This window comes from Sus scrofa, chromosome 1 (genome assembly GCF_000003025.6).
Source record: "Sus scrofa isolate TJ Tabasco breed Duroc chromosome 1, Sscrofa11.1, whole genome shotgun sequence".
NCBI lineage: Eukaryota > Metazoa > Chordata > Mammalia > Artiodactyla > Suidae > Sus > Sus scrofa.
The window spans coordinates 28,620,540-28,647,158 of NC_010443.5; the positions used below are offsets into that span (position 1 = coordinate 28,620,540).

General features: G+C 34.8%; 1 protein-coding gene across 1 annotated transcript in view; it reads left to right on the forward strand.

Annotated features, from left to right (window-relative positions):
• The window catches only part of AHI1 (Abelson helper integration site 1), a 194,193-nt gene that overhangs the window by 54,261 nt on the left and 113,313 nt on the right, over nt 1–26,619 (forward strand). Inside the window, 6 exon segments of the mRNA XM_003121183.6 lie at nt 1,173–1,279; nt 4,501–4,619; nt 6,985–7,115; nt 8,706–8,846; nt 20,908–21,104; nt 25,264–25,290. Coding sequence (XP_003121231.4) covers nt 1,173–1,279; nt 4,501–4,619; nt 6,985–7,115; nt 8,706–8,846; nt 20,908–21,104; nt 25,264–25,290 — 722 coding nt within the window.

Below are 26,619 nucleotides of genomic sequence, written 5' to 3' on the forward strand. Positions count from 1 at the left end.
AATGTGTTTTAAATGTAACAACGGGATTGTTTGTAAGTATAGAAATGTGTAGAAGGGAAATTTGCAACTATTTTAAAGGTTTAATCTTAGAATAGGAGTATTATAGATGGTGTTTTAAAGATGAAAAATATAGACTATTTTATTAGCTGAAAGAATAAAGAAATTCATTATATCTATTAACAACTTACCTTTTCTGTTATTCAGATACTAGGCATGTATAGCTATAAAATGGAATCTAGATCAAAATGTTAATACTGCTAATGTATTCAGTCCACCCATATGGATGTTTATAAGTTGGAACCCATTCAGGAAAGGTCAACCAAGGATAGAAAGGCATATGAAAACTCTGTCATAATAGAAGAGATGAAGAATTTCTTCAAATATTTGGCTAAGATGTGAAAAAAAGAGAAGTCAGTCTACGTTGCTCCAGTAGGTAGGGACAGGCTCAGAGCTGCAGAAGACAGATTTTCTTTGTGTGGAATTAGAAAGAACATTCTAACATACAGAGAAGGTCATCGGTTGAATAAGCTGCCTTTGTGTAAAATATTACATTCACAGTTGCTGAACAACCATCTGTTCATACTGGTTTGTAAGATATTCCTGAGTGGGTATGAAGTTGAACCTGATTAGTCTCTGAGGTCCCATTCGACTGTAAGATGGTTTGACTCTGAGGATTGATGTTAAGTTGGAACACTTGTTGTTTGTTATTTTCTTCATTCCTTGGTCATTTATTGAATTCCTACTGGGTCTCAGGCATTATGCTAACAGTATATATTAGAACACAAGGTTTTTCAAGGAATATGAAACACATTATATAAGTTAATAAAGGTGATCAATGCAGGTCATATTGGATAATTCAGGTAATTTGTTTGGCTTTGGAATTGAGCCATGTGCACAAACACTGAGATGCTCATTTCTTTTGGTATTCAAATACAGTTAGGTGACAAAGGGAAATAAATCACCAAAAAATAACTCAAAAAGTGTGAAGAATTCACTTAAGGATAATTGGGATTTGATTGTCTGCATTTTTTGGCTTTTTATTTTTTTAACTGAAATACCTTTTAATAGCCTTCCAATTTTTTGTTTTATTGGAATGTGTTTTCCCAATTTCATTTTTGTTTCTACTTCCATGTAACATTTAGATGTGCGTAAATTTTGTTTTTTTTCAATAGGTCATCACATGTATTCAGGAGACTGCACGGGGGTGATTGTGGTTTGGAACACATATGTCAAAGTTAATGACGTGCAGCATTCAGTTCGCCACTGGAGTGTAAATAAGGTATAAAGTCATTTCATGTCATGTTCTGGGGTTTAATTAAAGAAATTGGGAAGAAAAAAATCGAACCATATGATTTTAAAATAAGATGTCAAGACATTCTGTTCCCTCTTTCCAAAGAAATTAAGTTTCTTTGAATTAAGTTTGTCTCAGTCCCTGAAAAGTGAGTTACCATTGATTGATTATCATGTCTTCCTCATAGCTTATTATAATATAGTGACCTAGTGAAAATTTTCTTCATTTTGGCCAGGCTTTACCTTTTTTGAGCCCCAGTTTGCACTGTGCTATTCAGAGATCTGTTATTGAAATTGATGCAAAATGAGCTATATGTGATATTATAGTACCACCTATACATAATAGCTTATATTTTCTGCTATTCATATTCTTTTTTTCTTGACCTGATAACATCACTGAAAAACACTGTGCTCAAGGTTTTGTTAACAGCACTCTCTCTCAAAATTATGTGATTAGAATTAAGTATGAAGGGGTCTATCATTTAATCACAATACTTGTTTCACCTAAAATATACTAAATTGCTAGAAACAAATGAACAATTTCATTTATGAAGTCGAGTGTTTTTAAGATGGCTTGTTTACCAAGCAATTTTGTTGGTGTGTATTTAGTATTTTTTTAGTTTAAAATACAAAGTGAGTCATTAAACCTGAGTTTGTTTTATGTAAATTGATACAGTTTTTGTCTTACATGCTGTACCTTTGGGGTTTTTTTAAATCATTTATTTATATATATATATATTTTTTTTCTACTGTACAGCATGGTGACCCACTTACACATACATGTATACATTCTTTTTTCTCACATTATGTGTTCCATCATAATTGACTAGGCAGAGTTCCTAGTGCTACACAGCAGGATCCCATTGCTAATCCATCCCAAAGGCAATATTCTGCATCTATTTACCCCAAGCTCCCAGTCCCTCCCACTCCCTCCCCTTGCCCCCTGGCAAACACAAGTCTATTCTTTAAGTCCATGATTTTCTTTTCTGTGGAAAGGTTCTTTTGTGCCATATATTAGATTCCAGATATAAGTGATATCATATGGTATTTGTCTTTTTCTGACTTAATTCACTTAGGATGAGAGTCTCTAGTTCTATCCATGTTGCTGCAAATGGCATTATTTTGTTCTTTTTTATGGCTGAGTACTATTCCATTGTGTATATTTACCACATCTTCCTGATCCAATCATCTGTCAGTAGACATTTAGGTTGATTCCATGTTTTGGCTATTGGGAATAGTGCTGCAGTGAACACGTGGGTACATGTGTCTTTTTTAAGTAGAGTTTTGTCTGGATATATGTCCAAGAGTGGGACTGCTGGGTCGTTTGGTAGTTCTATGTGTAGTTTTCTAAGGTACCTCCATACTGATCTCCATAGTGGTTGTACCAGCTTACATTCCCACCAACAGTGCAGGAGGGGGTGTGGAGAAAAGGGAACCCTCATGCTGTACCTTTGTTCTTCAAGGTTTTTTTTGTTCTTCCTAATAGGTTAGAACAATTGTCCTCATTTGAAAAAAAGACACTCTCCATGAAAAATAATTTCATGAACTCTAGTTAAATCTATTGAGTCTATCAGATCTGTTTGAAAACCAGTATAATCTCTTTTTAGTCATTCTCATCTAGTCTGTCAGATCAATGAATGATGACTTGGGATTTGTGCTGTAGGCTAATATCACACACTTTGAAAAGAACTTTTTAATTACTTATATACCTGAGGGATTGACAAAGCTCCAAAGGCACCACTTCTAATCATTTGAGTCTACAATATGGGGTCTATTATTTGTATTATAAATCATGTGTTTATCTCTGTATAGTAACCAAAAGGCCAGCTGTACCTTGGAAATCTGTACAGTCAAAAATAAAAAGTTAGGAAGTGAGCCAGAATGTCTTTTTAGTAGCTTATGCTCTACGACAGACGGGAGAATGTGGTTTCTGACTTCTCCCAGCAGTGTGGGGATGCCAAGTTGAACTCATCTGTCCCTTAAGATGAAGTGTCCATGTGCTCTTGCACACACTCCTTGATGTAGGACATGGTCTTTAACACTAGGACTTTTTTAGTTTCAGCATGACTATAATAAAGAAAAATATGAGGGAAACAATTCGCAGACACTAAAAACACTAAATCTGCCGGCATCTTTCTCAAAATCTATACCCAGCGCTTAACTTGTTATACAGCCTTGTTTTTGATCGTGCGCATTTGCCTCTGGGTAAGTGCTGCTCCAGTTGCTCAAACCTTCAGCAGTGCATCCCCACCCCAAATTGTTGTAGTTGGGCTCAGTAAAATCCCCATCTGTGGTGTCAGTGTTTGACCTCATTCTCTTCTAAAAAGTAGCTAAAGCAGACTTTAGCATCGGACAGCAGTAGCAGGGGCTCTGCTTCTGATATTAGGATTGCAGCAGTTTGTAGTCCACCTCAGCTGGTGCCAACCCACCTCTGAGGAGGATACCCTCTTGGAGAAGTGAGCAAAAATAATAAAGGGTCCTTGAGGGAGAAGGCTAATTCAGAATTCTGCCTGCAGGTTAAAAGTAGACTCTTTTGACTCTTTAGGCTTCAGTCTAAGCAGTTTTGCATTTGCAATTTTTTTCTTTCTTCTGGTCATCCAAACAAGAAGGACCTTTGGAAATTCTTCTTATGCAAGGCTTGTTCAGACAAATCCTTTAGTGTTTATGTCTTTCTGGACCTCATTGGTCAGGCGCCTTCTATAACTGTCTTAAGTATCAAACGAACAAACAAACAAGCCTAAAATTACAATCTAAACTGAATGATTTCAGAATATGCTGATAACTTACCTTCTTCAGGGCAAGTGGAAGTAAATGTGTGAAGAAATAATCTGAGACTGAAGTAGAGCTTGAAAGTTAATTCTATACTTACCATCAAATTTATAAAAATCACAAGGTTTCTTATATTATGATAAACAGAAAATGGGGTGTTAGAAGATAGGTTTGTAGACAGTACTTCTTGTTTGAGAATAAACTACAAAGACACATACTGATTAAATATGGTATTATGTGACAACCAAAGAGTACATTTTATCAGCTTTATTTTCATCCTTAACCTGAAGTTACTTGGCATAATTTTGCTAACAATTTTAAACATCCTGTTGTCATGTAATTGAAAATAATATCTTAAAATTAAATTGTATATTTAAGGTGGCTTAACCCTGACAAACTATACAGTGGTAATATTTTATAATCTTTTAAAAATCATTTTAGGAAATTAAAGAGAGTGAGTTTAAGGGGATTCCAATAAGTTACCTGGAAGTTCATCCCAATGGAAAACGTTTGTTAATTCATACCAAAGACAGCACTTTGAGAATTATGGATCTCCGAATGTAAGTATATTCCAGTATTTACAGGTTAAGGGCTCAAAGAATAAGTAATGAATTAATTCACATTTATAATATGCAGCCATGGTTCTCAACTAGACAGTTTTGTCCTTCAGGGGACCTCTGGCAGTATCTAGAGACATTTTTGAATGTTTATTCCAATATCCAATCTAGTGAATAGAGACCAAGAGAAACTAAGAATCCTGCTGTGTATAACAACCCCACAATCATTATCTGACCCTAAATGTGAATAGTTTTGAGACCGAGATGTAGTTAATTGCTTTTTATTTTCACAATTAAAAGAAGAAATTTCTGCCATGGAATGAATATCCTTTATCTTTCTGATATTGGTTTAGGGTAGTATTATGATCTAATATCATGCCTTGAATGAGATACTATATCTTTTGTTACTATATCCTTCTTTTTCTTTTTTGGTTACTATATCCTTCTTTTTCTTTTTTGTTTTCTTTCTAAATAAGGCAGATGAAGGGAAATATCCTTAATGTAAAAGACAGAAGCAGAGTTCTGGGAAAACCAGTGTGGCTTCGGGAGTGCTTCTGTTTTGATGTTAAAAGTTCCTGTAAAAGAAATGAGAGAAAGCTGTTTTATTAAATCTCATTATTGTATTGGGAAAGGCAAATGTGGTAATCCATATCCACTTATTCTTCAATTATCTTTGTAGAGCTAACCATTAAGCCCTTCTGTATGTATGTAGAACTGTTCAAAACACTGGCATAGGTGCTGTGGGAGAATGATAAGCAGAATTAGTTCATCAGGAGTTTATGATGTAGTTGTGTTACTGCCACAATAACACACTGTGAGGTCTTTGAGGACTGGAATCTGCTTTTTTTTTTTTCTATGCATAGTACCCACATCATACCTGGCAGATAGCAAGTACTTAGTATGTATTTTTTTCATGAATATAAATATATAATAAAAGGATTGTATTTTTCGTGGCAACAGTAAAGCTGATAGCTGTAATATAGTCTCCTGTTAAAGGCTCTGTGGAGAGACTGGTCTTGGAGTTCAATCTTGAAGGATGGGTAGAACTTAGACAAGATGGCAGTGTCCTCAGTTTGGTGTTGAACATGAAAAGCTTGGAATAAGTTCAGAGGTGGGATAATAGAGGTTGTGTTCAAGGCAGAATGAATTAGTCTGCTTGAGCATAAGTTTCTTGCTAAAGAATGCTGATTAGAGATGAGAGGCAGGTTTTAAAAGGCCGAGCCTGCGGAGTTTGGTTGTTCTCTTTTTAAGCAGAATAGTATTCAGCCTATGATCGTGCTTAGGCTCTAGAGGAAAACTGCTTATAGTCAAATTCTGTCTGCACCACCCCTTTCCAGCTGATGAACCTCCCTGTGCCTCTCTTTCCTCATCACTCAAATGGAAGAAATCATAGACCATTCTCAAAAGTTTTGTGGGAATAAACTAGTTTGTACATGTAAAGTACTTGAAACATTATGGACGTAGCAGAAGTGTTTGACCCAGTAATCTTGGGTTTAAGAATTTATGTTGAAAAAAATAATTATAAAGCAGTGCAAAAAAAAATTTGTATATATACAAGATTGTTCATAGAAATCATATTCATGGTAGGGGAAAGCTAGAAACATATTGTTATGCGGCAATAGAAAATTCCTTAAGATACATTTAGACAATGATTTAATATATGTCTATTAAAATGATAATGCATAATTTTTACTGTCTGACATGGGGGACCAGTATTCATAATTCATTGTTGACTGAAAAAAGCAGGTAAACAGAGTAGAATATGTAATAATATCCTCTTCGTAAGTTTGGGATGATAATAGTACCTACCTGGCATATAATAAGCACTGACACAATGTTAGCTATTATTATTCATAAGTTAAAAAAGCCTGGAAGGTTATATACTGTATTTAATAGTTGATTCAATAATGTTTTGTCTAATGTTTTTGCAATAATCAAGTATTCATTGTTTGATTTTAAAAATGTATCACATGGAAAAAATAGAAGACTATAGATTCTATTCATTTTTAGTTCATTCTGTTCATTTTTTAGTAACCAATTCAAATGCTATTTCCAAGGTAGTCTCTTGCTCCACAGCTAGAAATAATCTTTCTTATCCAAATCTATGAAGTATTCTTTCTGTTCTTCTTTTGTGGTGCTTTCTGCATCCACTTTCTATTTTACATGGATGCATTTCTTCTCTCTCTTGCTAAATTATAAACTCTGAGCTCTGGGACAATCTCGTTATTCTGCATTCATCAGCTAATGTATCCTGCATAACAGATTCAACACAAATTGTTAAATGCAAATGAAGTAATTAAGTTTTTCTATCGCCAGTCTTTTAAATGGGTAAGACAGGTTACATCTGTAAAATATTTTTGGTTTCTAGATTAGCAGCAAGGAAATTTGTAGGTGCAGCAAATTATCGAGAGAAGATTCATAGTACTTTGACACCATGTGGGACTTTTCTCTTTGCTGGAAGTGAGGATGGTGTAGTATTTGTTTGGAATCCGGAAACAGGTAAATAATATTCTATTGAAGGTAAAGAAAATTTTTTTGTCTCATTTTGATGAAATATAACAAGTCCCATTTTATGGGATACATTTCAAGGAAATTCTAATTTCAGGTTCTCAGTTATGTTTTTCAAAATTAGAAAGCCGATAATGGAATTCAACTACAGACTAAATTTATACTATGTTCTTTATTGTTTTGATATCTTCATGGATTTAGAATTTCATATTATAATTCAGAGTTTATTCTTTCCTTGCCCTTAATGAGATACTATTGATCTTAGTATTTAATGAGGATTGTAACACAAAATACAATGTTGTAAACTGAATTTGGAGTATAACTAGGTATACAAATGGTTAAATATTGACAATACATTATTATCAGAAACAAACATTCCTGTCAGCGTTTTGGATGTCTGAAACTTAATAGCAATTTACCTGAATTACTGTAATTCAATTTTTTTCAACAAAATAAATTATTACATTGGGCAGTTCATCTGTGTTTCCTTCACCTTGCTTTTTAAAAGAAAGGCCAGGAGTTCCCGTCATGGCTCAGCAGAAACGAATCTGACTAACCTCCATGAGGTTGCAGGCTTGATCCCTGGCCTCGCTCAGTGGGTTAAGGATCCAGCATTACCTCGAGCTCTGGTATAGGTTGCAGATGTGGCTTGGATCCTGTGTCGCCATGGCTCTGGCGCAGGCCAGTGGCTATGGTTCTTATTAGACCCCTAGCCTGGGAACCTCCACATGCCATGGGTGCGGCACTAGAAAAGACAGAAAGACCAAAAAAAAAAAAAAAAAAAGAAAGAAAGAAAAGCCAAAACTACATGAACTTTTTTTAGCAATAAAAAGAATTTTATGAATTTACTTTAAAATTTTTTTAATGAACAGTATTTGATTTCACCTTTTTTTTTTTTTTCATCTTTCCCTTTAGACATTTTTGACTGGTCAGTTCACTTAGTTTTCTTTCTTTTTTTTTTTTCTTCTTACTGTATTTTGATACCTTAGCATCAATACATAAGGGTTAAATCTCTTTTCCCCTGCAATCAGTGGAACTGGATTCTGTGCTTTTTGACTGATTTTCATAGGTTCCTTAAACTTTTGGCCGTAAGCCTCTTTTAGTCATTAACAATTACATGTATCTCTATAGCGGATGGTACATGAAACAACCTCTAGAAAAACATAGAAAAACTAATTCCCCACGAACGCTCCCTCAACCAGGGAGTTTCTTCAGTTTTAGTCCTGAAGTCCCTCCCCTAGTTCTCCCTGGAGTTCTCTGTTAGTTGGCATTTGATCAGCTCTGTCAGAGCTCAGAGTCAGGGCTTGCTACTTCCAACTCTTTGTCTTTATTTTGTGCCTTGAAAACCTCAGTGAAGAGGTTGGACTGCAAAATGGAAAACGGAGGGCCAACTGAAGGAAAAATAAAGATAATTATTTAATATAGTGGTTCTCAGATGTTTATGAGCATTTGAGGTTTTCATATAAATAAGGTGAACTTTGTCATCACTTACTACAAAGTGTTTGTAATAAGTTGTGGAATAGTCTCATCATGAGAAGTATCTAGGATGATGCAAATTATCAAATGTCTTTTCTTATGTAGGAGAACAAGTAGCAATGTATTCTGACCTGCCATTCAAGTCACCCATTCGAGACATTTCATATCATCCACTTGAAAATATGGTTGCATTTTGTGCGTTTGGACAGAATGAGCCGATTCTTCTATATATTTATGATTTCCATGGTAAGTCCACTGCTTGATAAATGGAGACTCTTTAGAGTAACCTTTACATTTAGACTGAACTAGAAGTTATGAGCTCTGTGAAAACTATCATCCTTTGTATTTTATTTATTTATTTATTTATTTATTTGTCTTTCTGCTATTGCTTGGGCCGTTCCCGCGGCACATGGAGGTTCCCAGGCTAGGGGTCTAATCGGAGCTGTAGCCACCGCCTACACCAGAGCCACAGCAGCGCAGGATCCGAGCCGCGTCTGCAACCTACACCACTCAGCTCACGGCAACGCTGGATCATTAACCCACTGAGCAAGCACAGGGACCGAACCCGGAACCTCATGGTTCCTAGTCGGATTCGTTAACCACTGCGTCACGACGGGAACTCCATCCTTTGTATTTTAACAAAGCTCTCTTGAATATACTATAAAAACCAGATAGTTTAAATAGATCATATTATTATAACGTTTTATTTTTTTCATAAGCACTCGTATTAGGGAGTTTAAATACCATCCAAAGTACACATAATGGTTGTGTTCTTATGTTGAAATCACAGAAAGATAGTCATTGCTTTTTTTTGAAGATCAATTTAAATAAATAAAATTCACCTAAAAATTATTTGGGAATATGTTAACTAAGCTTGAAGGTAAATAACACTTAGGAAGTATGGATCTTCGATGTTTTCACTTGAATGAATTAATTTCTTATTCTGTGTTCTCTTTTTTACTAAAGCACATAGTTTAATTTTGGGAGTTTAAGATAAAAAGAGGCAAAAAATCAAGCATCAATGAAAATGAGCTCTAGACTTAGAAATCTAATGTCTTTTCTACATGAAAATTACAGAGTTCTCTCATTTTGGGAAATCATAAGTAAATAAAGACTTTGGACACATTTGCAAGAATAGTATGGCATTCTTAAATTATTTGGATTTATGCTATTTTTTCATGTGTTTCTTTAATTTTGATCCTGAAATTAGGATTTTATTGTTCTGCATTGTACTGATGGTACTGAAACTCTCAAAACTGCAATTCCATTTTCTTCATATATTAATTCTTATACAAAAATAAATTATTTTTATTAGTCTCTGGCGCATTTAAGATATCGTGTCTTCATTCACTGTTTTTTGCTAAGATGGCTTGCAGTGTCGTAAAAGCATAAATTATACATATATATGTAACATTTCTGTGGAACTTTTTGGACAAAGTGTTATAATTAAGGAAATGTTGGTGGAAAAGCTTATTGGGTTAATACAGAGTGAAGTGATGAATGGTTGTGATAAGTGCTAAGTTGTTAGACAATTAAGTTCTAAACCTAAAGTTCTTGATCATAGTATGGATTTTATTGTGCCTTCACAGGTGAATTATATTTGAAAATACTGTGTAAAATTGAGATTTATCTTGTTTTAAAGAAGTTTATGGAGAAGAAACAATGAATTGCTCTAACACATATTCAGATTTACAGAACACTGTTACTAATGGGAGAATTGTTAAACAACACAATACCCCTTACTGTTTGTTCCAAGTTTAGCAAAAGTAGGCACTGCCTGATTGTAGGAAAAGACAAGTCAGTTTCTCAAGTCATCCAATGTCCAAATTTGTTAATTCAGACGTGTATCCTAAAACAGATTTTTGTTTTATCCATTTTAAATCTTCACATAAAGGAGAGAAGCATTATACCTAATTGTTTTATCAATGGAACTGTTTTACAGGAAATCGGCACACAGTTATTTCCTCAAACTCTTAAGAATAAGTTTCACAACAGTTTTCATTCAATTTGTAATTTGCTCTTTAGCTTTTGAAATTTTCACTACAATTGAAGTTAAAGTTCCACTCTCATGTTTTTCCTTCAGTTTGTTATTTGTCTCTGAAAGGAGTCCATTATTAGGTTAGCCCAGTAGGGTTTGTCCATTTGGTTTTTAGACAGTGGGCATTTAGACTAAGAAGTCCATTCCAGAAGCATTAAGTGGAAAGAGCCAAGTGTTTCAGGGATTCAAAAACAGTGCTTTTAGGTTCAATTCTGTGTCTTTGGTGACCTTGCACAACCTCTTGCCTTCCTGAAGCTCTGTTTCCCTATCTAGTAAAGTGTACTACTTCCTGTCCTACCTAAGAGTTATTTGTGAGGATACAGTGATGCAAGGACTGTGAAAGTACTTTCTAAGTTGATAAGCACTATATTAAAACAAACAAAAAAGGAAAAATGGGTTGTCAGCAGGCTCATCCAACCAGTACATAGTTGACTTTATGGGGACTTAATGTTTTTAATATGCTGATAAGCATCTCTGTATGGAATGAAATTGAAAAAAAAGATTTTTTTTTCCCATTGTTTCACTCTTTCTCTTGGCCAGCCTTTTCTTTTAACTTACTAGTTTGTATACCTTTCTAGATCAGTTGTATTAGAAAGTAAATGCATAAAGTTAAGAATATTATGTTATATCCACACTTTTTAATGTAGAGGAGGGATTTCCATGAGTGTTTTAGGAGTTTAAATGTTCAAACAGTAGACAAATTAAAATTATTTTGTGCAATATATTTAGAACACCATTTTTGATATTCTAACACATTTACAAACAAAACTCAAAATGTTTCAACACATTTTCCCAACTCTTCACTGACTATTTTTAAAAAGATACAGCTTAGGAAAAAGTTATATAACCTCAAGCAATCCAAGATTTAGCACAGTTCTTGTGAATGGGGTATAACCATGAAAAAATGAAAACTTGTTTCACACTCTAAAGTATTTTACTCATTAAATACAGACTTATGAAGTCAGTCTTTACATTTTTTATTGAAAATGATAACACTCATTACCGACCTAATATAGCTTTGCCTTATATATTATTTTTTAACATAGGACTATTTTGCCCAAACTTTCTCATCTGAAAATAAAGTTTACATGTAGTTTTACATAAATGTTTTTAATAGTATGAAATTTATATGATTTTTTAAGTAGTATTTATCAGAGCTGCTGATACATTTAGGCAATTTTCAAGGAAAATGGAGCAAGCTCATTTTTTTTTATCAGTTAAATAAGCTATGAATGAGACCACAATGGTAGCTAAATGTATCATCCATCTTTCAGTTCTAGCAAAATCTGTGAAGAGTCAGCAAGCGTCTTTCCCTGTTAAGCATATGTTCAGGTTGTGGTCTTGTGAGTCTTTCATTCTACTGACTTTTTGCTTTTTTTGGTAAGAAATACGATTTTTACTTTCAGAAGGCAGTTTTATTTGCCTGATGTTGAAAGGGTTAATCATCTAGTAATACGAAATTTAGTCACACAGTACCACAGATAATGTACTTTTAGGATTCCCATAATAACAAAGTACTAGTCAGAGAAACGGCTTCTACTGAATTAAATTTGAAGCTAGTCTTTAGCAATTAATGTTCTGTTATTAATCAATATTTGTCTACATCAGTCTCTAGGATCCTGTTCTACATTTAATAATAATCATGCCTAATACTTACAAAGCATTTTCCATGTTCCTGGTACTGTTTTAAGCACTTTTCCTACATTTAAAGTTTTTGCAATAATCCTATGAAATCGGTATTATAATTATCCCCATTTTATGGGAGACAGAATTTGGATCCATACAGTCTGTACTTAGACTCTACATTCTTATTTGCTACACTAAATTACTGCCTTTTTAGATTTCCTGAAATACTAGTTTTTGATTGTCTAATATGCAAACCTTTTTTTTTTCTACAAAACCACTTACTCAGCCTCTCTGTGGAATATGTGATTTCTTTGTATTATCCTTACTTCATCAGAAATGGAGGATGATTTGTCTTTTTATTACTGGCGCCTGGTTTGAATATTGACACATAATAAGTATACGTGTAGTATTTTAAGTAGGGTCAGGTCTTAGTTTGGGAAGTTCTCGGCATTATTTGATAATCCCAGGTAATGAGCCTAATTTTTCACTAGGTGGCAGTAGCTCCTCTGACTCAATATTAACTCTGGAGGTCTTTTCAGAGTATCTTAACCAAAATAAATCTTCCTTGAGCATCTGTGGTGTGTGAAGTTGCATAGGACTGTGAAACCCAGGAATCAGGACCATGTTCTTTTCCAATCTTCGTGCTTCCTAAACAGTTGATTAAACCTGTGGAAGAGTTTTAGTTAAACTGAAATGAATCTACCATTGACACTAAACTTGACTTTATTTATAGATTTCAAATTCATTAATGATCACTGGCACTGCCATTGTTGATAGCCTTAGTTTTCACATTATGACATGCTTTATCAGAGGTCAGAGCAATATATACTGCTACATTCCTATAAAAATTTTGTTGTATAACTTGCTCAGTTATAAAAAGCCCATGGTGTTTATAAGACCCTGTGTCTAATGTAGTACTATCTGCTATGTTACTGATGTGCAATAAATACTTGAAATAAGAATTTAAAATCCCATAGAATATCATTTTTCTCTTACACTTTGTAGAAATCTAGAATGAAAGGCATGATCAGTTAATAAATTTGGGGCTAATAATGATAGTGGTGGTAGTAGTAGTAGCTAACATCAGGCATTTATGCTATCAAGTATATATTTATTTATTTATGTATTTATTTATTTAGTAAGTATCCCCTACTCTCATATACATTTTATATACATTATCTCATCTAGTCCTCTCAGATCCCCACAAAGTGAATGCCATTATTATCTTCATGTTGCAGATGGTAAAACTGAGGCACAGAGAGAATGAAGTAATTTGCTTGAGACATACAATTGGTAAACTGATTATCGGGCTGTCTGACTTCAAAGCTCATGCTCTTGAAACATTAAACTGTCTGTCACAGCTACTTAATTTAGTCTTTGTATTTCCTAGTTCATGAAGTAACTTAACTCAAGAAGGTAGCCAAATATATCTGTGGTGAAATGTAGTGTTTGCTTTCAATTTTAATCTTTAGGAAGACCCTTTATTAAAAGAACTTTGATTATCTAATATCATCATTAATTGTTCACTCCTTTACAAGTGTTGGGGTAATTTTAATGCTTCAAACCATTATATTCTCATATAGTCCAAAAATGAATTCTCTTTATTATGTAGTATTAAGTTTTAATGTAACTGCTTTTACAATATGTTTGCAATAAGGTAATGTCTAGTTGAAATAAATTTAACATCTATAGCTGTATATATAATTTAATGGTGTTCTTGAAGTACTCACCATGAATGATTCAGAAGTAAGTTCAGATATTATAATCCTCACACTCGAATAAGATTATGCAGTACCATTTATAACCAATTGTAGGTCAAAGTTTTAGGTATCTATAGCTAGCCTGGTAGGAAATATTAGGAGTTCAAGATGCCAAATTTTAAGATATACTGAAACTGCCTATTTCTTGGTCCTGTCCTGAAGCATCTCTTTTAGTATTCCACCCCTGATGGATACTCTGATTCAGAGCATATGGAGAACATAGTCAATTTAACGGCTGTGAGAACAAACAAGAATCCTGAATTCATCATCCAGGCATTTTCTTATGCTTATATTGGTGCTTTTTAAAGTGCTCCCAAGAAGAAAGACTGGTACTGTTCAAAATAGACAGCAGCATGGTGGGAAAGACTGAAGTAGGAGTTAGAGCGTTTGGGTCTAGACAAAGTGTCATCACTTTCAGTCTTACACTGATCAAAATGTAGCATTTCTACATCTGTTTTTCCACCTGAAAAATTAAAATAAACCTATTCTATTTTATCTCAGTGTTTTATCAAAGGGTAAAATGTAACTATAAAGCGAGGCATGAGCACAGATAGATGAACCAGGCTGCAGCAGGGAAATCCTAGCCATTTTCTGTAGCACAGTACATGTCCCACACCTTCAGTTGAATAGCATGCTGTGTGGTAATTGATTGATAATGGAAAAGGAAATCAACAAAAGTGCAGTCCGTGTACTTCAGGGGATATGGAGATGGTGTATCATATTTTGATGTTCAACTAACAGATTTTCCAAACGATGGTAGACTCTCTCGTGTTAGGTTGGCTTTGAGACATAATAAATCTTTTACACTTTCTTGGATAGCTTTTTTTTTTTTTTTTTTTTTTTTGTCTTTTTGTCTTTTTTTTGTTGTTGTTGTTGTTATTGTTGCTATTTCTTGGGCCGCTCCCACGGCATATGGAGATTCCCAGGCTAGGGGTTGAATCGGAGCTGTAGCCACCAGCCTACGCCAGAGCCACAGCAACGCGGGATCCGAGCCGCGTCTGCAACCTACACCACAGCTCACAGCAACGCCGGATCGTTAACCCACTGAGCAAGGGCAGGGACCGAACCCGCAACCTCATGGTTCCTAGTCGGATTCATTAACCACTGCGCCACGACGGGAACTCCTGGATAGCTTTTTGAACAGTTTTATTTGTGACACTTATAAGTTCCCCTTGATGTATAAACCATATCAAGGAAATATAAAATTATTAACAGCCCCTGAAACACACTCAAGCTATTAGAATTGAAGTATTACTCAATACAACTTTTTTGGTCTGAGACAATTTCTTAAGATTAGCTAAAGCAGGAACAAGTCAGGCCCAGTAAAATACAGTAAAAAATTATAAGCCCTTGAACATTCTTGTCTTAGTTTGGACTGCTGTAACAAAATACCGGAGACTAGATGACTTGTAAACAACAGAAATGTACTTCTAACAGTTCTGAAGATTGGGAAGTCCAGGATCAAGGCATTGATGGATTCTGGTTCATAGACAGCATCTTTTAAGCTGTCACCTCACATGGTGGAAGAGGCAAGGGAGCTCTGTGGGCCTCTTAGAGGGTGCCAACATTCACAAGGGCCCACCCTCATGGCCTGATCACCTCCCAGTGGCCCCACCTTCTAATACTGTCACCTTGGAGGTTAGGGTTTCAACATAGAAATTTTAGGGGAACACACCATTCAGACCACAGAAATTCTCTTCACATAGCAGAGGTTGGAGGAAGAGAAGCAGGACACTGCATAACTGCTGTTTGCTGGGAAATACAATAGACCTACCAGCTGCTAGCAATCATATTATAAATTAGAAATATTTATAAGTAAATTAGGCACCCAGTAAGATAACTGTACACACTAACAGGGCTATGTATAATAACAGGTCTTGACCAAAGGAATTCATTGTTGAACCCAGAAGAAGTATTAGTGTTAATAGAGTGGAAGAGAAAAAAACATGCTGCTTTTTAGCTGTACTTTACTATGAAGTCAATAGCCCAAGTACCCATGGGTCTCAATAATAACAAACCTTGTATTCTCTTCAAAACGCAAAGAGCACAGGATTAGAATATCTTATTTCCTCCTTTCTTCCTCCTATAAAGATAAAAATCTCCTGAGAAAACCACATTATTTTTTATAATTTTTTAAGGCTGGAGCATACACAAAAGCACTGAATTTATCATATAAATCAAAAAAGAGTGTCAGTTATGAAAACTTTTAAGAATTTTTTAATTGTATAAAATCTAGAATCCGCAGTTATAGGTGATGGTAGGTAAATTTAGAATTATTTTAACAGCCATAACATTCCTTTAATGGAGTTGCCACCTCTATGATCTCAGCACCTTGTCCACTGCTCTGCTATACCGCTTAGCACATAGCAATTTCTTGTTGACCTTCAAAAAGTCAGACCCCAGGATGGGGCCAGTGTCTTTGTCTTCCCAGAGTCTACTCTAGGGCATGCCTCAGGGTCATGGAAACGTAGGGATGGGACTATTAAAATTGTGAGTTTTAAACATATCAGTTTGGGTTAGGGCTAAGTTTTAAACATACAGAGTTAAATTAGCACAAAGCAGAGAAAATGACAAAGTAAAGAAATACAGTTACTTAATTGCAGCCTCATACTCTTAACCATGGCCTATATAAAAATGTTTTAGAAACCCATGAAATATTGCAAGCATAGAGCTTGGCAGAATTTCAGAAATCATCTTTTGTACCTGTTTTACAGAGAAATAATTTATATAGTCTTAAATAGAGATTTGTGGTGCATGGGGGAAAGGAAGAATGCAAGAACTTGTAAGCAGCTTCTGTTGGTGGTACCTGAGGAACTAGGTCTTTATGGATATTTCTGCAGCTTTTGTAAATGGCTGTCTTTACAGAACTAGAGGTGATAAAGATTATAAGGTAGAGTATTACTTTGACTCCCTGAAATCCAGTTGGATGGCTTTTGTATAGAAAATTCCCTTCAGACAGCAGAAACAAGTATTCGTAATTGTTTGGGGTTTATTTTTGTGATCTGCTTCCATTTAGGCCATTTTAATCCTTTCTGAAAGACATCTTAATGCTTGGGAAAAATAAAGAAATAGATAAATAACTTAAGTAATGCCTTTTGTTATTTTTTACTAGTTAAATAAATTCCTTTTTTTAAAAAAGGAAAATAATACCTGTTTAACATAACACAATACTTAGAAAATACAGTTTGGCAAAAAGAATAAAATAAATACCAAAATCCTACTTTCCTGTATAACCATTGCTTATTCTATCAGTGTATATGCTTCTATGCATACTTACTCACTTGAAACTCGAAGTGAAATCATGGTTGGCTAATATATATCTGGCAAGTACAGAAATAATGGGAGTCAGAAACTGCTATTAAATAGTTAAGGCCAGTTTTATTTTCCATTCATCATAGCAAAAGCAATGAAATGTTAACAGGACAATTTGGTGGAGCTCCCCTGTGGCTCAGCAGTAATGATCCAAACTAGTATCCATGAGGATTCGGGTTCGATCCCTGGCCTTGCTCAGTGGGTTAAGGATCCAGCATTGCTGTGAGCCGTAGTGTAGGTCTCAGACCTGGCTTGGAACTGGCGTGGAATTGGCATGGCTGTGGCTGTGGCGTAGGCCAGCAGCTACAGCTCCAATTTGACTCCTAGCCTGGAAATTTCCATATGCCATTGGTGCAGCCCTACAAAATAATAATAAATAATAGTAATAATAATAATTTTGAAAAGCAAATAAGGCAAAGATTATAGAACATGATTTTGATGTGTTGAGTCTTTTATCTCTGACCCATCTATTCATGTGTAAAACTCCAGTCCATTGAGCACTTTTCTTTTATAGCTTCACAGTTTCTTTTTGTTCTTTAAACAATTTTGTATTTGAGGTAAATAAATGTCATGAGTTTTATGAAAAGGAGTCCAAACCATATACTGAAAACAGCAGTCAAACCCGCCAAAATCTAAGTGTAGAAACAGCTATACTTTCATCTGAGAACAATGGTTAGCACTGAGGAATGGGCATCTCTGCAAGGGAGGATTGTAAGCAGGTCCTGTCCCTCAGGTATGTCCCCTAGGTCTTACCACCATCAAGGTCTGTAGGGAGAGAGCGCCAGTTATCACTGAGCTACTCTCACTTAAAACATGTAAATGAAGTAGTACATGATGTAAAGATCAGAGACCTCAAACTTTTTACAGGTGTTGTCTCAAATTCATGCTTCATGAAACCAAGGTTGATAACTACAAAGCGAAAAGGATCTTCCTTTTGTATATTCATTATTTTGCCTTATAAGCTTTTTTCTTCCAATTCATAATTGGAGGGAATTTCCATCATGGTAATTAAATATCTGTATATAATTTTAGTGCTGAATTCTCTTTCATTAAGTGAATGCACTATAATTTATTTAAATAACTATTTTTTGCACAATCCCACTGTTACATCTTTTTAATGGTTTAGACAATACTTCAGTACACACCTGGCTGCCTTTACTCAGTTTGTTCCTTGAGAAAAACGAAATGGTTTTTACACCAAGTTAGTTGAACGGGAAATAGAAAAAGCATCACTAATTTGCCTGTGTCCCCTTATTTCTTCTTTAATTATTAGTGAGGGTAAATGTATAGTTCTTCTTTTGTGATTTTTTTTTCTTAATGATCATTTGCCCCTTTTTCTGTTGGATTATTCATTCTTAATTGATTTTATCTGAATATTAAGCCCTTCTATCGCTTTTTTTGTGAGCGGTTTTATTGAGGTATAATTAACGTTCAATAAACTGTTTATACTTTAAATGCACACTCTGGTAAGTGTAGACTTATTTATATACATGTGAGACTGTCACCTCAACCAGAGTAATAGGCATATCCCTCATCCCCCAAAGTTGCTTTGTGCTCCTTGGTCATTCTGCCCCGCCTCCCCGCTCCACCAGGCAAACACTATGATTTAATTTGCATTTTCTAGAATTATGTAAGTGAAACAGTGTATATCATGTATTGTTTTCTGTCTTTCACTCATAACTACTTTGAAGTCCATCTGTTTTAGAGTTTATCGGTTGTTTTTATTTCTGGGTATTTTATTGTGTCGTATATCACAGCTTGTTTTTCCATTCACCCGTTGATAGGCATTTGGGTTTTATCCAGTATTTAGCTCTTACAAATAAAGATGCTATGACTATTCATCTACAAGTGTTTGTGTAAACATATGCATTTTCCCTTAAATAAATTCCTCAGAGTAGAAGGGCTGGCTCTCATTGCAGACATATGTTTAATGTCTTAAGCTGCCAAACTGTTTTCTGAAGTGGTTGCACTGTTTAACCTTCCTACCAGCAGTGCATGTTTCAGTATCTCCATACCTTTGCTAAATTTGATATGGGCATTCATTTTAATTTTAGCCACTGTAATAGGTATGCAGTGCTATTTCCTCGTGGTTTTAATTTGCTTGTCCTTAATGACTAATAATGTTGAATACCTTTTCATGTGCTTATTTATTGTCCATATGTCTTATTCAGATCTTTTGCCCATGTCTAAAATTGGCTTTTTTGTTTTCTGATTATTGAATTTTGAGAGTTATGTTTCCTACGTATAAGTGACACTCTATCAGATGTATGATTTGCCAGTATTTCTCCCAGTCTTTGACTTTTCTTCATGAGTAATAGACATTTGAAATTTTTATGAAGTCCAGTTTATTTTTTCTTTTATGGATTTTAAGGTTACATAATTATATAATCAAGGAAATGCTATTTTAAATGATCACTGTCTATTTTTTTCCTCCTTTGTACTTATAAACAGGCATTTAAAGTTTTTCAGATTCATTTATTTTAAGTGATCAAAGGAGATAACGTATGTGAAAGCATCCTAAAAATCGTAAAGTATGATACAGATACTGTTGCCCTCATCATCATCATTGTATAAATATTCACCCTTTGGAGTCCCCATTGTGGCATAGTGGAAACAAATGCAACTAGTATTCATGAGGATGTGGGTTTGATCCCTGGCCTCGCTGAGTGAGTAGGGGATCTGGCATTGCCGTGAGCTTGGTGGAGGTCACAGATGTGGCTCAAATTTGGCATTGCTGTGGCTATGGTGCAGGCCAGCAGCTACAGCTCCAATTTGACCCCTAACCTGGGAACTTCCATATGCCACAGGTGTGGCCCTTAAAAGCAGAAAAAAAAAAAAGTTCACCCTTTGAGCCATCTCTGCCGTCTATTCCACTCTAGGAAATTCAAAGAAAGAATTCTTAAAAAATGAATTATGAAAGTATTTATTCACACATGGTCTGTGATGAGGGAAAAGAAAAAACACTGTAAATATTTAGCAGTAGAATACATAAATAAATTATGGTGCTTCCTTAGATAAGATATTGTAAAGCATTTATAACTGATAATTACATAGTTGTAGAAAATGAAAAATTTACATTTAAATTGAAAAACTATTGTGCTTACACTATGATGTTTTACATAAAATGTGCATGTGTGTAACAAGAGAGGTATAGGAGTATGAAAACAGTTATTTTAAGGGGATGGATTTATGAATAATTATATTTTTAAATTCTTCTTAATTCTGTTATACTGTGCCTTCAATTTTTTATATGTTTTCTGTATATATCTCTTTAAACTTAGGGTCCCATCCCAATTTGTTATGTTTCCCATACCAAGATACTGCATGGCTTTTAAGACTAAATTATACTACCTGACATGAAGTTATCTGTGAAATTATTACATTTCCTTCTCTGTTGTTTACAGTATTTAATAATTCTACTTTTTGTTAGTCACGTATTATTATCACCCAGTATTTAAAATGTATTATGCACTTTTTGATCATTCATTTAATGCTGCAAGTTCATGGCTTAATTATTTCATTATGCTTTTGCTGTGATGATTTGAACTAATTATGGACTAATTTTTCCCAGTTGCCCAGCAGGAGGCTGAAATGTTCAAACGCTACAATGGAACATTTCCATTACCTGGAATACACCAAAGTCAAGATGCTTTATGCACCTGCCCTAAACTGCCTCATCAAGGCTCTTTTCAGATTGATGACTACGTCCCCACTGAAAATTCTTCAATGAAAATGCAGCAAGTGAAACAGAGGCTTGATTCTGTCACAGTATGTTTAATTATTTTATGCAGTTAAGAAGTTGGAAATTTTAAAACCATTTTGATTTGGTTTTAATGCTACTCCAATACCTATTCGTTGAATGGAGTAGTTAACTTAAAACTAGACCTTCTTAGACTTTTATAGTTCATTTCTGGTACTTGTTTTAAAATTGCTAATAACCGCAGTATATAAACAGAACTTAGTATAATCTATTATGCTGTCTTGAGTTGATATATCTGTAAAGATCAGCCCAGGACCTCTATTTTGAAATATGTATGTACATGTGTATGTGTCTACATGTATACAACATGCAGAAACACACACACCAAATACCAACATGGGGAAATATTTACATGAAATTTATAAAAGGAACCACCTTCTTAATAGGCGAGAACTAAATAATAAAGAAAATAGATTTCCACAAAGAAATGGATAAAAGAAACATGTACTTCTACAAGGAGTATGTACAATTGTTTCATAAGCATATTTTAAAGTTCTGTATAATTCCTAAGAAAAGTAGTGCTACAGAAACCAGATATTGTCTATAAAACTGGAAAACAGATAATGAAGATGAGGAGAATACTTAGTTAAAAGTCCTGTAGTATCTGTTAGTAATGAATTGTTACACAATCTTTCTCATAGATAAGTGGTAAAATGTATTGGAAAGCTTCAACATTCTTTCAAAGACTTATGCTCTTTGGCCATAATAGTTCTTTTAGTGAGAATTAGCTTGAGCTCCTTGAAGACAGAGACTTCGCAGGCTCGTTCCAGTCCCCCCTTTGATACAGTGCCTGGTACTTAATAAATATCATCTGTTCAGAGTTTCCATTGTCACTCAGAAGTAACAAACCTGACTAATATCCATGAATGTGGGTTTGATCCCTGGCCTCGCTCAGTGGGTTAAGGATCCAGCCTTGCCATGAGCTGTGGTGTAGGTCGAAGACACAGCTCAGATCTGGTGGTGGTGTGGCTGTAGCATAGGCGTGGGAACTTCCATGTGTCGTGGGTGTGGCCCTAAGGGAAAAAAAAAATCATCCTCTCACCTCCTCCTTTGATAGGAATATTGACCAGTTTTAAACCAGACGTAGAAGGAACTACGTTGAGACGTCTTTGGTTCTGGAGAGAGTTGGAAGTTAGCAGAGTGCAGATCACATTCAGGCAGTGGGTTTAGGTTTAGGTGGAGTATGGGGGAAATTTTCTTATATTTCTCAGTGTATATTTTAGAATATATGACATAAATTAGTATTTCAATGTTTTAATTCTTTGTTTTAACATTTTAAAATAATTGAATAATGCACAGTGTTCCAAATTTTAAAAGGAAGTATGAGTAGATAAATGAAATTTTTTTTGTTTTTTGTTTTTGTTTGTTTGTTTGTTTTGTCTTTTTAGGGCCACACCCGCAGCATATGGAAGTTCCCAGGCTAGGGGTCCAATTGGAGCTGTAGCTGCTGGCCTACACCAGAGCCACAGCAACGCTAGATCCCAGCTGCATCTGCGACCTACACCACAGCTCAGGGCAACGCCGGATCCTTAACCCCCTGAGTGAGACCAGGGATTGAACCCTCAATCTCATAGTTCCTAGTCAGATTCGTTTCCACTGCGCCATGAAGGGAACTCTGATAAATGAAGTTTTAAAAATTAGGGAAAAGTATTTCTTCACTAGGAAAAAAAAAATGGCCCTTGCCTAAAATCTTGCATGGCAGAAAGACTTCATCTACAGACTTCAGAGCAACTCACAGATAGGTATATAAAGGCAAGCTTCCTACAATCTGTCAGTCTTTAAGCTGTAGAAACTAACATCCTGAAATCACCTTAGTCTTATAGCTTTTCTCCTACAACATCAAATATAACTATCATCCTCAGGTGTATGAAAGGATGTAAGTACAAACAAAGTAGATATAAAGGAAAAATAAAATCAGAAAAAATATTTTTAAGATATGAAATCAAAGATGAGGGAAGTAAATTGATAATTTACTATAAGAAAAGAACTTATTTTTCTTTGAATCACTAACTTATTTAACTTTTACTAAATCTTTTAAAAGCTATTTAGATAGTATATTTGCTTTTGGGATTGAGGCTGCCTTTGGAAATGAAAGCTTTGTCTATTTTCTGGGGTTTTTGAAAAACTGTATTTCCCATGTTAGGGGAATTCTCCACATTTTTTTTTTCAAATGTTATCTGCAGTTTATTTTCTTTCAAGATGTATATATTATGTATGGGAATAAAAATAAAATGTCTTCTTTATTCCCATGGAAGTGCCGTTCTTTTTATATTTTGCAAGCATTTAGGTTGACTGTATTCTCATCTTTTGTCACAATGCCTTTTTTCTTGTTCCTAAATTGTGTTTTGGTAGGCCCCAAATTCCTTTTTCTGTTAGGTTTATTACTTAGTTTATAAAAGGCTATGTTGCTGAGTTTCTATCTAGAAATTTAATAGAGAAGACTGTGTGAGTTCTGTATTGTAGAAGACTCTCTCACTGGCGATATTTCTTTCTTTGTAACCACAATAAGAATGTTTTTCTAGTAAAATATAGTTCAAGTTTAGAGTATGATTTGTGTATGTGCAAATTGCATAATAAATTTAGCTCCACAGGTATTTAACAGGTGTTTACTCATGAATGAGTAAAGAATACCAGAAAGAGACAATTTTCAGTTCTTGGTAGCTTTATCATTTACTCATAATAAAACTCATTTAACTGTTTCATGTGGCTAATGCTCTAGCAGTACCTAAAAGGCATATTGCAACCCCAATTAAGACCTCACAGGTAGGCAGTAACTTGAGAGCACTGGCAGAGTTCATTCTAAGTTTCCAGATCCAGAAATTGGGTCTTTTCACTGCATCCACAGCTTCACAGAATCCGAGGTACCTGCTAAGAGTAAGCAGTCCGACAAAAAGTTGATTTATTTATAGACATCTTATAATAAAAAGTATGTCTCTCTGGCTGTCTGAGCACTCAAGACCACTCTCCCATTTTAAAATTTACCTGAAATTCAGGTAAATGATCACAGAGTTGATTGTTAAGCAGAGTCATAGTAATAGTGATTGAATAGGTTTAAAAATGCTTTTTGCCAATTTGGGGGAAAAAAAGATTAATTTTCTCTACTCCGCAGGAGGTTTCACTTTATAATGATTGCTGATAATTAACATCTATTTAATTATGAGTAGTAACTGACATTACAAGTTCCTAGTAATGTGCTAAATGTTTTTACACATTCATCATACTTAATCCTCAGAAACATCCTATAGTGTGGGTGCTAGTATTATCCCCATTTTCCAGAGGATGGAGTTGAGGCTTGCAGAGATCAAGCAGCACCACCAAGATCACGCAGATGGAAGCATCAGAGCTGAAATTCAGTCCTGGCAGTCAGAAGCCCATGCCCACAGTTTTACTGTCTCCTTTTAGTGACTGAAATTACTAATATCCTTTTGAGGTAATGTCTGTCCCATAGCAATTTCTGGATTGGGAAAAATGATGGTCCTTTTTTTCAGTTCCCTTTTTTCCTAAACTCCAAATTAACTGTTACCATTCTTCTCTAGTTCTGTATGAGGCTGGTGATATATGCTAGTTAACCTTACCTGGACTTGAGTATTATTCATGTCTCATTAGCAGCAGATTTTCAAATCATCTATTTTATGTTGGCTTTTACTAATTTATTTTTTAAAGTGACCTTTTCTCAGCCTTATCTCTTTCTTAGCTCCTTCAGTAATATACTTTACTCTTTAGTAGTGTTTTTTATTAGATTTCCTCTGAAATAAATTATTAACATGGAATTATATGTATGGATATTGTTATTGATAGAGATAAATACACTGCTCTTCAGAGTGTGTCTTTTAGATCGTTACTGTTCCAGTACAGAATTTTCGTATTTATGCTAAGTTTATTGAGGAGACAAGTTTTTCTTTAGACAGATGATGTAAGCTGTCAGTCCCTTTTGTTTTGGCAGGTCAGGTTTACGAGTCATATCATTGAGTCTCTTTAATTTATACTCTTTCCAGCTCATTGGAAACAATGCAGAGTGACACCTGCAGGATGAGATTTAAAAAAACACTTTCCAAATGTTGATTTGGGTTATTAAAAGATTAATATCTGAATATATTTAAAAGTCAATATTTTACTAAAATGAAATTATGAGCATTTCTTTACTTATTTCTATTGTATTTCTTTTAGGAGGTGATACGAGCCTGTGCTGCAAAGGTCAGTAGTTTTTATTACCAGAAAGATAACTTTAGTTTCCATTGTGATGTACCAAAGAATTGAAACATACCCTTCTTAAGTTTTTAATAGAACTTTTACCAAAACTCATCTCATATGTATTTTCTGTATTTGAACTTAAATTTATCAAGGAATCATAACACTAGAACCAGAGAATTTAGCAAGTAGCTTATTATTTTTGAAGATTTAAGAATATTAAGCAATTGGGATATATTTTCAGTAAAGGGCCAGGAAGATTATTTCCTTCTTGAGAAAAATACTATATGATACTTTACAGGTAAGAGACGCCAATACAGTTCCAGTGGGTGAATACTGAGTAAAGTATATAAGCTCTGAGATAAATGTATGCTGCACATGAATAGCAATGATATGCCATGCTGATAATGCTCTTGATCTTGATACCATGGTATCTTGATACCATGTTTCATACTTCTTTTCCCATTTAACTATAATAATCCTGAGAGACAGATTAGATATTATTGTTATTCCAATTTTAGAAGGGAGGAAACTGAGGCTGAGAGAGGTTAAGGGATTTGCCCAAGACCTCAGTTTGTCTAAAAGTGGAGGTATGCAAAAAGGCTCTTGGTTATTGAAGTTTCAACTAAATTGTATCTGAGATGCTTTCAATACAGCAACTCTCTTCCTTTTACAAGCAGTTATTTGATGTACAACCTTTAATTCAGTTGTCAAGAAAAAAGTTTTGTTTAAAAGAGGTGGAATGACACCACATGTTTGTCCTTCCCTCTTATTTTCTTCTGTCCATTCCCAAAGTTCAGTCGAATAATTAAACATTCATTTATTTATCAAACAGAATTATATATGTCACAGAGTGAAAGTGAGATCTTCAGAAGGGAAAAAATTAAAATGGTATTAGTGCGTTCAAAAGCTGCTTTATATAATGTCAGTGCGGTGGAAATACTGCTTTTATTCAGTAGACATCTCCTACCACGTGGCAGGTGCTTGGAATACAGAAATACGTAGGCTACTTATTGTCTCTTTCCACATGGGGCATCTCATGGAGGAAATGTGTCAGAAGACACTGGGCTTATCCCATCACTGAGCTGTCCAGTATCAGTCAGGACCCATCATTTTTTCACCTAATTATCACAAGTCAACAGGAAATAGAATATAGACAAGGGGAAGGAAGATGGGGGGAGAAAAGGAGAACAAGCTATATTCTGACTTGGCTGCAGATGTTCAGGAAACTTGTTCCTGATAGCAATGATTGGTGTAATGATTGTAGCTCCAAGATTACTAGGTCTTCTTAAGTATGTATAGAATATAAAACTGGAGTCAAAAACTAGTTTATTC